The 12,360-nt window shown below is 36.2% G+C and overlaps 1 protein-coding gene across 1 annotated transcript in view; it reads right to left on the bottom strand.

Annotated features, from left to right (window-relative positions):
• Positions 1-719: 719 nt before the first annotated feature.
• Positions 720-12,360, bottom strand: part of BANK1 (B cell scaffold protein with ankyrin repeats 1) — a 304,381-nt gene continuing 292,740 nt past the window's right edge. The window contains 6 exon segments of the mRNA XM_082729053.1: positions 720-1,033; positions 1,292-1,331; positions 1,333-1,356; positions 2,537-2,592; positions 4,364-4,393; positions 9,422-9,485. Of these exon segments, the coding sequence (XP_082585179.1) occupies positions 984-1,033; positions 1,292-1,331; positions 1,333-1,356; positions 2,537-2,592; positions 4,364-4,393; positions 9,422-9,485 (264 nt within the window). The 3' untranslated portion in view covers positions 720-983.

Below are 12,360 nucleotides of genomic sequence, written 5' to 3' on the forward strand. Positions count from 1 at the left end.
GTCATCATCAAAGCATCGTCTGCTAGGGATGAATCAAACATCTCTAATATTTTTTAGAACTTGAGCTTATTTGAGAATGTTTATAGTCATGAGAAACCTGTGATTAATGTTTTGTAGAATCACTTTCGATATTCTTATCACTGCTTAGAAGCTAGAAAAAAAATCATTTGTGTGTTTACTTTGTGGGGCTTAAGCAGTGAAATTAAATGAGTTTAAAATTTTTTTCAGGAGCCTTCCTTTTGTAAACTGGTAAGCAGAGCAACTTAATGGTTGTTTATTATACACTTATTTTGGAAAGCCAGATATAATTTTAAACATTAATTTTATTTGCAGGAATCATACAGGGAAAATCATTGAATGATAAAATTGTTTTATTCTAAACTAGTAAGTTGTTTCTAAGAAATACATTGCTGAAAGTGTAAGCCTTTTAATAAAGATTGTAGGTTGCTGAAATGTATATTAATTTGAGATATAGAAAGTTAAAAAATAATATTCTCAAGGTTATATGCAAATAGGCACTAAGAGAAGGTTTCTGAAAACATGAGGTGACAATAATAATTAGAGGTTTGAATGTCTAAAATTCAGGAAATGGACCAGTCACTTAAGAGGCAAATATGTATGAAACAAATTTGTATTTTCATGGTCATTCTAAGGACAGAGGAGTCAACTTATGATAAGGTTAGTGCTTCAAACAGGCGCAGTAACTTTGCTACAGAGCATTTCACTTCTCTGCTCTTGTTTTCCTTTAATTTTCAAAATGGGAAACAGTTGCTTCAGTGGCAAAATGCATCGTGAAATACAAGAATTATCAAAGAATACAACTGTTCTATGGCATTCAGTTTGAATCTTGATATACCTATCTGAAGCAAGTTAATGCCAATAAATTGTGGCAAAAACAAATTGTGAAATCCAGAGGTTTGCTTCTGCTTTCATCATATGCCTTTTTCCCTGAAGACAGCAGGCAATCCAAATGCAAGCTTACTTCACTCAGAAAGCACAGTGTCTGCAGATTTTGGGGTTTCATTATAATAACCTGAAAGTGAGATCAGAGAAATGTATTAGTGAATAATGGATCATCAATCGAAATTGATTAGCTAGCAAAAATTCACCCCTATCCATAAATCTTTCTAAGGAACAATCACCTTTGGCTTGAAAAATACACATGTTTATCATTTCAGGAGAAGACAATGAAATATTTAAAGTATTCTGTTTGCTAGACAAATGATTCCTTCAGGTCTCTAATAAGCCTGCTTTAAGCTTTCTTAAAAAAAAAATATAACTGATATTTTACCTTCTTTAGTAATCTCTCTTGCAACAGAATCCAAATTCCTTTTCAACTTGGAGTCGAGTAGGAAGCTAAGAAAAAGAAAGAAAAAGATACAGAACTAGCATTTCTCCATTTTAAGGTGGAACAAAGAAACATGATAAAGCCATAGTTGTCTTTTGTTGGAAAATAGCTTCATAGACGGAACTGGCAAGACGTTTCTCCTTCTTTGAAGGAAAGAAGCATCATAAAGCTCACCAATAGCAAAGTCCTTGAGTTTAAATTTTATTTCCATTTTGAGGGAGAGCCTAAGTGCTCAAAATTTATTTTCTTTTTTTCTTACCCTAAATATTGTTCTCCAGGAATATGCCATGCTTGTACAGTCATTCAGAACTTGTAGAAGGATCTTTGACCAGGATATGTTCATAAACTCAGAGGACTTGGTGGTACCCATGATTCTGCTCCTGCCCAGTGAATTTAATGGGTCCATACTCTTTAGACTTTGGTCTATAGCTCACCGGTTGCCCACAGGATGGTCCAGAAATGCAAATGTGTTAATCAGTTCTTAAGGGCAAATGACTTTCAGGATTCCTTATGATTTACTCAAAACAGAGAAGAGCTTGACAGGTTATTAAAAATTGATTTATTATGAGATCTTACCAAGGGCTCTAATTCTGGATTTTAGCAAGAAATGAAGAATTTGTGGCCAGGGCCTTAACAGTGTTACCTTGAACTAGTCTTAGTTCTCAATGGTGGCTCTCTTTGCTTCATGTTATTTCTAGCCTCTTGTTAGCAGTTCATTTTCAGTTAACTCTACATGTGAAGTGATGCTATTTACATGAGCAATATTTTGGGGTTACATTTGTTCCTCTACTAGACTTTAAGGATAGTATACATTGTGGTCCAAATAGATTCATCATATTACTGTTGCTAAAATACCAACCAACCAACCAACCAAAAAAACAAACAAACAAAAAACATGTATCCATCATTCCTCTAAGATTTATTTGGTCTGTATATGGTAAATTCAGATATACTTTGGCTTTGGCGCTTTTTCCTTTGAGTTCCTTTTTTGCTTTTTTCTTAAATAGTCAATTTCCTTAAATTACTGCTCATGCAGTAATTTGCACACAAAGGCTAGTGTAACCTATTTTGATCATATTTGTTTAAAATTTTCCAAGCATAGGACAGAAGGCTCTTACATTCTTTCTCAACAAAGTTCTTTTTTTTTTTTTTTTGCATTTTATAAAAGTTAACATAAACACAACCTACCTTATTGTGGAAGGGTATGTTATATAACATATTTTCATTGCGGGCATTTTCATTACCTAGAAATATAAACTCTGTTACTATTGCTTCTGTCTTTCATATATTTAATGATTCATTTATTCAGTACTTTTAAAAAATGATTATGCTCTGAGTAGGATATGGGTAAAGGGGAAAATTACAGAAGAGATAGGAAGGGGCATATTGAACAGGTGCACTTGGCAAGTGTGCTGTTAATTTCTCGTCCCCATATAGGTGACTATAGGATGCTAAGGAGCTGCTTTTGCTTAAGCACAATCCAGCACCTTTGAATAACAACCCAACTAGATTATGCCACTGCCATCTTCATTTTTCCCCCATTTATCGTAATCAGCCACTTTAAAAAAAATTAACATATAATGTGTTATTTGCTTCAGGGGTACAGGTCTGTGAATCATCAGTCTTATACAATTCACAGCACTCAGCATAGCACATACCTTCCCCAATATCCATCACCCAGCCACCCCAACACTCCCACCCCCACCTCCCAGCAACCTTTGATTTGTTTCCTGAAATTAAGAGTCTCTTATTGTTTGTCTCCCTCCCTGGTCCCATCTTGTTTCATTTTTTTTCCTCCCTACCCCTCACAACCCCAACCCCCCGCTGCCTCTCTGATATCATATGATATCAGAGAGATCATATGATAATTGTCTCTCTCTCATTGACTTATTTCACTTAGCATAATACCCTCTAGTTCCATCCACATCGCTGCAAATAACAAGATTTCATTTTTTGATGGTTGCAAAGTATTCTGTGAGATATATATATCTATATATATATATAGATATATATATATATACACACACACACACTACCCAGTAGTGCGATTGCTGGGTCATAGGGTAGCTCTATTTTCAACTTTCTGAGGAACCTCTATACTGTTTTCCAGAGTGGCTTGCATTCCCATTCCCACCAACAGTGTAGGAGGGTTCCCCTTTCTGCGCATCCTCACCAGCATCTGTCATTTCCTGACTTGTTAATTTTAGCCATTTTGACTGGTGTGAGGTGGTTTCTCACTGGGGTTTTGCTTTATATTTCCCTGATGCCAAGTGATGTTGAGCACTTTTTCATGTGTCTGTTGGCCATTTAGATGTCTTCTCAAAGTATACTTTTTAATGAAAACTTGGTCCTACTACTCCCCATTGGCCAATGCTCCTCCTGCCTTTACCACAGGCTTTCCATTTTCCATCCGAGCCACATAACTCGCTTCTATCAATTGCTTTTCTCCATTCCCATGGTCACTGCTGTGGTTGCTCCTAGGTTAGTCAGAGCTCCCAGTGGTCCCTGGCTCCTCTTGAACCCTGACAACCTTCTGCACACATCCCCCCCCCCCACCACACTAAAGCGAATCACCCTCTCAAGTGTTATTTCAATTTCACCTCCTGTACCAGTAACTCCCACTTATCAAGTATCAGCTCCCATTTATACATCATCAACTGCCTTTACAGCAATCCCTAAGGGAGAAGTCTTGTCTCCATTTTACATACGAGGAAATTGAGGCCTAAAGAGTTTAAGTGGCTTGCCAAAGGTGGTAACTGGTAAGCTATGAAGGGCTAGGTCCATTAGCGTTCAAAGCACATTTTTTTTTTTTTTTTACTCTGTAACAATGCCTCTACATTGCTATTCTAGAATCACCCCCAAGTTATTTTGGATGTCAAGTGGTTTCTACATAGAAAATCAATATGAGTTTTTGCCCTGACCTGCATAATCATATTAGGTTTACATTAATATTGAAACTAGTTTACCATGTACCTTTCTGTAGTCTGAAACTCTTAGTAAATACCAAAAACTTACCATTTGGATAGTGCACAATCGTGAGTTTATCTAGAAGACAGAAAGAGACGTTTATTGAGTTTGGCTCAACATTTATCTTAAACTTTGTTTCTTTTTAATTGACTACTTCTTGTCTTTGATTGTGATTATGAAATTTCACAGTCTGATTAAAAATGTACTGATTATTGGCCACAGTGTGAAACCATGTCTTTTACTACTCTTGCCTTTTTTTTCCTTCTGATGCTTGTCCCAAGGTATTAGGATTTTAGATAAGTTAGACATTTAGTAAAAGCTCACTCCTCTGCTTTGATTCTTCTAGCCTGAGCTATTCCATTCTTTTTTTTTTTTTGAATTAGCATTATTCCGTATGTATAGTACAACTCAAACATTCTAAAGTATATAGGCTATAGGCTAATGACTTTTGACAATTATATACAGCCATGTACCCTTCACCCAGTTAGGATAGAGAACATTTCTCTCTACAGAAAATTCCCTTGTGGGACACCTGGGTGGCTCAGTGGGTTAAAGCCTCTGCTTTTGGCTCAGGTCATGATCCCAGGGTCCTGGGATTGAGCCCTACATCAGGCTTTCTGCTCAGCAGGGAGCCTGCTTCCCCCTGGCCACTCTGCCCACCTCTCTGCCTACTTGTGAGCTCTCTCTCTATCAAATAAATAAATAAAATCTTTTTAAAAAAAGAAAAAAAGAAAAAAGAAAATTCCTTGTGCCCCCTGACATCAATCCTCACTCCACCATTATCTCTAGTGACCCCAATCTGATTTCTATTGCTATAGATTGGTTTTATCTAGAATTCCAGATAAATGGAATTTTAAACCATGTACTCCCTCATGTTTGGTATCTTTCAGTTAGCATAATTCCTGTGAGGTTCATTCATGTTGTTTTGTGTTAATAGTAGGCATTTCTTTCTGTTATTGAGTAGTATTCCACTGTATGAATATACTGTAGTATAATTATCTCTTCTTCTATTGGACATTTGGATTTTTTCTGGTTTGGCCATTATAAATGAAACTGCTAAGAATTTTGTGAGCAAGTCTTTGGATACACGTAATTCATTCATTCATTCTTTCTTTCTTTCTTTTTGAAAAATCCCTAGAAGTGGCTAGCCTAGGCCATAATGTTGATGTTCATTTAACTCTTCTAAAGCAAACACATCCCTTTACGAAGCATAAGCAATGCATGCAATGCATATCCAGTTGTTCCATAGCCGAATCAGTTCATCTTGGCAATATCTAAAAATTCTAGCCATTATATTTGATATCTCATTTAGTTTAATTTGCATTTTCCTCATGATTAGTGGCACTGGGCATATTTTCATGTGATAATTGGCCATTTGCTTTTATAAACAAAGACCTAGGTGTGAGATGTGCTCATTGGTGCTGGGCTGTCATTGCTTCTAGGTCTTTTCAGCAGACAGGGTTAAAGAAGTGCATATGTTTATACATACAACTATATTTCTATATCATTTGTAATATATATATATATTAACAAACGTGAGTTGTTACATTTACTTTCAACTCCAGGGTAGAACCAAAAGATTCAACTCCAGGGTAGAACCAAAAGATTCATTCGAACTTTCCTTCCTTAGTAGTTTAGTTACTCCTCTCTCTGACAATAGGAAGCCTGTATCTTACTGCCCATAATACATTTATTTACTTACTCAATCCTAGAATATACAAATGGTAGTTTTGAAAATTGCTAAACTATACCCTTATAGAGAAATAAACCTACTAACTGGAGTACAGAATACATTTTTATGTACTGATTTTTTTCTCTTTTGTTCCTATCCTTGGAATATACTGTTTTCTAAATTTATTTCTGCCTCCCTTCAGTGTGGATATGTTATGTATTTGTAACACCTCCAGGTTCATTTTCTTCTGCTCTTATTGCCTCCTTCCCAGCCTCATCTTTGTTGACTATGTAAAATATTATGTTCAGAGGAGTGTAATTATTTTAGCTTTGTAAGTTTTGTTGTTATTTAATTAATTTGTTCTTTTAATCTAAGTTGTTAAATATATTGGCAAAAAGTTAATTCTATTTCCTTAGTATCTTTTTAATATCTGTAGGTTCTGTTGTGATAGCCTCACTTTACTTTCCTGATGTGGTAACTCTTGTTTTCTCTTTTTTCCACTTCATTTTTGTCATGGTTTTATCAATTTTAGTTATATTTTCAAATAACTAACTTTCGGTTTTGTTCTTTTTTCTATTATTCATCTCTTTCTTTTTTTTTTTTTATTGATTTTTAATCTGATCTTTCTAGTTTTCCTCTTACCTCTTCTTGAACTTAGTTTGCTTTTTATTTTCCAGTTTCCTGTAGTGGAAATATAGATCACTGATCTTAAGCTTTTCCTCTTTTCTCCTACACTATTTATAGCCATAAATTTACCTTAAAGTACTATTTTAGTTGCATTCCACACATTTTGATACGCTGTATTTTCACTATCATTCAGGTTGAAGTATTTTCTTGTGATTTCTTATTTGACCCATGGGTTATTCTGAAATGTACTTAATTCCTAATGACTTTGAGACATTTCTAATTTCCTAGTTAAATTCTAATTTTTTCTGTTGTGGTAAGAGAGTATAAGATTTCAAAAGGCTGAAATCTTTCAGAGAACGTATTCTGAAGATGTCAATCTTTTGAAACTTTTCAACTATCCCAGCATATGTTCTATTTTGGTAAAACTTCCTAGTACACGTTAAACAAACAGGTATCCTAATTTTTCCCATGTCGTATTCTGTAAATATCAATAGATTCCCTATTTATTCACTCCTTAACACCATATTTTTTGTTAATTTAACTGTGGTTATAAGAATTGCTTTAAAGTCTTCTGTCTGTTAAGATTAACATTGGGACCATTTTAGATGCAATTTTTATTGATGGCTTTTTCTTTTCTATGGATTGCATTTTCCTACATCTTGTATATCTTCCCTTCTTTTTTTTTTTTAAATTAAATACTGGACATTATAGACAATCAACTGTATATTCTGGATTCTGTAGTATTCCTCTTTAAGTAATAAGTGTAGGTTCTCATTTTAGCAGGCAGTTTGATGACCGGCATGAACTTGTATAGGCCTAGTTTTATGCTTTTAACAGTGTTGACCTATAGCCCCCGGTGTTTTTTAAAGCCCCCAGTGGCACTGAGCCTACAAACTCTACCTTCCATGTAAACCTTGTAGGGCCTTGGTTTTAGGCTTTGTTAAGGCAGGTCTAGAGGAGGTCCTCTAGAGGAAAAGTCATGGTCTTTAGTCATTACATCTCTTGGGTGTCACAGCGGGGTGCCCGGTGTTCTAACAAAGTGTTAAGGAGATCTTTTCACTCTGACAGGGCAAGAACTCGAACATCCCCAGTTTGGCCTTTCCCTGGCTCTGCTCATCTAGTGTCTTGGTTTGCTTTCAGTGTCCCAGAAGCTGTTATCTTGTGTCTGAGTGGTCTTGCCCTACATATGGACAGCTCATCTCTTGGCCATAGACTTGTGGCCTGTGCGGCTACCTCTCTACACAGCTATCACCTCTTCAGGGACCCACCACACACATTGCAGAAGCTTTGGCTGCCTTGAACTCTGATCTTTTCCTCCTCATGTCAAAAGACTGCCTTGCTTTGCACAGCCTATAGTCAGAAAATCAGTCTCCTGGGCAATCATTAGAGTCACCTTCTATATTTTGTCACTGGAATTAAGTCTTAGGCTACTAAATGCCTACTGCCTGAAATCAACTGCCTCATATTTTTGCCCACTGTTAGTGTCCTATACAGTGGGAGGGTTTGTCTGGTATTACTTTTGGTTAGAAGGGGAACTAGCCAATTCCTAATTAAGACACCAATGATTAAAAGCATTTACTTTGGATTAAAAAAGAAATAAGCTGAAGTTTCTAATCTGTATGTCTTTGGGCTTCTTAGTTTCTTATCATTTCAGTTTCCTTATTTATGAATTGAGACTAATGTCTAACTCAAAGGATTATTATATGAAACTAAAAAGATAACATTAAGTGTAGAGTAAATAGTCAAATATTAGCTGTTACTACCTAATGTTCGTTAGTAAAGGTATTTATATATTTTATAATTTGATATATTGTTAAAATTTTAATATTTTGCCACATTAGGATGGAGATCTGTAGAACTCAGTTATGTGTAAATCAGCCCTGCATTTGTGAACTTAATTATTTTAGAAAGTATATTTCTGTTTTTAGAAAACATTTCTAAGAGCACTTACAGAATTTTCCTTGGAAAAGCAGATACCAATTTAATAAACTCTTTCAGGGTAGATTTCAACATGAAGCAGTAGTTAAAATCTATGCAATCTTATTGAACATGGAAGAGATGGAAATTTTAGGGTTTGCTAGTGATTGTCAGTTTTTAATTATCTGTGCAGGAGTAAGGACTTGGGGAAAGAGTGGTCCAATTGTGACAACATAATTTATTTTCAATTTTGGAATGTGCTGTTTATCTTTGGAGAAGATTTACCATCTTAATAATGTTTGGTTGGTATTAACATTAAAATGAGTGGTGTCCGTCCACCCGTCCACCCCCCCCCCCCCCACTTGAGAGCAACCCGTTCATTATTAGCAAGGGGGATCTGCATTGCCAAAAAGCATGCTGGCTACAGAGGAAAGCAACCTGAGATTTGCAATGTAAAATGATCCACCTGTGGACAATTGTGAGAACTGACTATATTAGAAATATTCAACCTTATTAAAAAAGTATGACTCCTTAATAATTCAGTACTCTGTGTAATGGCTCATACATATAAAAAACTAGAGGGGAATTATCTTATTTGCAAATTTCATAGAAATCGAAGGAAATAAACTAGCATTTATTGAAGGTCCATTATGGGTCAAAGAAGGTGAAAAATATTTTAGATGTTAACTTACACAATCACTTCCAGACATATCTATAATTACTCCTATTTTGCAGACAAAGAGCCTGAGTACTAGGGATTAGATGCTGTCCAATCATGCAGTGGGGAAGTGAGGGAGCACAGATTTGAATTCAAACCTGTTTGACTCCATAGTCCTTGCATGTTCTCCTTCATCAGAATGATAAAGGAATAACAGACAAATCTTACTTACCAGACACATTTTCTTCTTCTGGCCTTTTCCCAATAATGCAATCTCGCAGTTGGCGTAGTTTTTCCTTAATGAGGAAATGACCAGAAAATACAAGTGAAGGTTTATAAATTTGTCATAGATCAAGATGAGAACATCAACTACTGTCACTAGGACAACCAGGACTATGTAGCACTAATCTGGTATTTACAGTGTCCCAACCAACCATCCCTGATATTTTAAATGTGTTAACTTAATTCTTGCAAACTCATGAAGTATATAAGTCATCATCTCATTTTACATATATAGAAACTGAGATTCAGAAAGGTTACATAATTTTCCCAAAACACACAGTTTTAAGTGATAGAGTCAGCTTGGGGACTCAGAGCCCAATTCTTGTGGTTGCTATTTTCCCAATCTAACACCTGAGGGCGCTATCTTGGCTATCTGGTGTCCAAAAGCAAAAGTGTGGCACAGTGGTGATATGGATACTGCCTGAGCCCATTTCCAGCATCTGTGAGCACAATCTTTCTTATGAATTCCTTCTAAGAACCAGGGACTTGGAAGTAAATTATACATAACTGGATTCCCCTTCTGAGCTCATTTGTGATCTTTCTTTGCTTTCCAAAACATTCTACATTGAACATCTATTATCATTTTAACCAAAATGTAAAGCAGGCTACCCCTGGAACTGAGAAACCATGTTTCCTAAAAGGATAGTTGTTATCATTGCCGTAAACATCCTCTTCTGTGAGTGGAGTGAACACTCTTCTATAGGCACTCACTGATTACCAGCAGCAGTGGGGAGTGTGAAAGGCAAGTTTTCTACCTTCTCAACCATCTCACCTTCAAAGCCAGGGGTTCTACATGGGTCTTCAGGATTCTAGAAACTCTTCTATTATAAACTCTATGTTTGTGCCATTTTCCCTCTTATTTTCTTATATCTCTATAATAACACAACATCACAGGTACCCCTGATAGATTTGTCCTCAGGATTGAAATGAATATTTTGCAAACTACAAGGGTAATACTGAAAAGTGTACAGGAATGAGTGTGTACATATGTTGGGAAAATAGGGACAACACTCCTTTTTCTGCTATTCTGGGTGTTGTCCGAGCCCTTCTATGAAGAACTAAGAAAACACAGTGAAAAAATGCTCCTTGACGTTGGCCTTCATCATAGTTTTTTAAATATGACACCTCAAAGCACAAGTAACAAAAGCAAAAATAAACAAGTAGGAGTACACTAACCTAAAAAGCTTCTGGACAGCAGAAAAAAATAATAAAAAAAAAATAAAAAGGCAACCTACAGAATGGGAGAAAATATTTTCAAATCATCTATCTGGTAAGGGGTTAATATCCAAAATATATTAAGAATTCAAACAATGCAACAGCAAAATCCAAATAATCTAGTTAAAAAGTGGTCAGAGAAATAAATGGGCAGAGGAAGTAAAAAGACGTTTTCCTGAAAAAAGACATGAACGAACACGTATGTGAAAAGGTGCTCAATATCATCAATCAATAGGGAAATGCAAATCAAAGCCACACTGAGGTATTATCACCTCACACCTGTTAGAATGGTTATCATCCAGAAGAGGTAACAAGTGTGAGCAGGATGTGGAGAAAAGGGAATCCTTGTGCACTATTGGTGGGAATGTAAATTAGTGTAGCCACAATTGGTTTCTTAAAAAATTAAAAATAGAACTACCATCTGATCCAGTAATCCCATTCCTGGGTATGTATCTGAAAACAATGAAAACAGAATATTGAAGAAAGAGCTGCACCCTCATGTTCACTGCAGGATTATTCATAATAGCCAAGATACGGAAACAACCTAAGGGCCTGTCAGTGGATGAATGGATTAAGGAAGAAGAAAATCCTGCAATTTGCAAGAACATGAATGGACCTTGAAGGCACTATGCTGAGTGAAAAAAGTCAGAGAGAAAGACGAACATGGCATGATATTGCTTAAATGTGGAATCTAAAAACACTGGACTCAGCGAGTAGGGTGGTGGTTACCAGGGACAGGGGAGTGGAGGGTAAGAGGAGAAGTTGGTCAAAGGGTACTAACATCCAGTTATAAGATAAATAAGTTCTCGTGATCCAATACACAGCATGGAGATTACAGTAAACAATATAGAATTAAATACTGGAAAGTTGCTAAGAGAGTAGCTATTCAATGTTGTCACCTCAGAACAGAAGTGATCATTTTGTGACATGATGCAGATGTTAGCTAACGCGATGGTGGCTTTGTTAAACATAAAAAAGGAAAAGGACTGATCGTCAAACAGTATTCAGTAAGAGTCACTGAACTTTTAGCTTTAATGGAAAGCAGGCTTAGTGCTTGTTCTTGTATTTATTTATAGGTTAAATTTTGTTTTGTTTTGTCTTGCATAACACTAACCGTATTCATTATCTCATTTTCACTATATATTGGACAGTCAGGTCAGTCTTAAAGTAGTTACAGGCCACCTTAAATTCTTGCTAAGGCAATATTAAATATAAATACACAAACAAAATAAAACCAACCGAGACTTTAATAAAACAAGGGAAATAATTTCTCAGAAGGTGTTTTGGTTGGATCATTCTAAATTGTCAACTTTATTATGGACCAAGGAGAATGAGGGACAATTGACTTATTTCAACAAAACTTGCTGGCATGCTAGGAGAGTGGTTGTGTAGGTCTACACCTGGACACAGTTTACCCATTTCAGGACTTTGACGGTGATGGCATGGGCACAGATCGAGAAGCCCTCTTGTCATTCTGATCATGAACAACAATCAGTCGCAAAACTGTACAATCAGTATTTCTTTCCATTTGTTTGGAAAAACAACTGCCCTAGCTTGGCCCTGCATAACCCGGCTCAGGTCCAGCCACCACCCACGACCAGAGCTACCCTTCAAGACAGGTGACTTCTGAGAAGGAATGATCTCAAAGGTTCTGGGAAAGTCTCCTTCCCTCAA

This window comes from Mustela nivalis, assembly GCF_964662115.1.
Source record: "Mustela nivalis genome assembly, chromosome: 4".
Lineage (NCBI taxonomy): Eukaryota > Metazoa > Chordata > Mammalia > Carnivora > Mustelidae > Mustela > Mustela nivalis.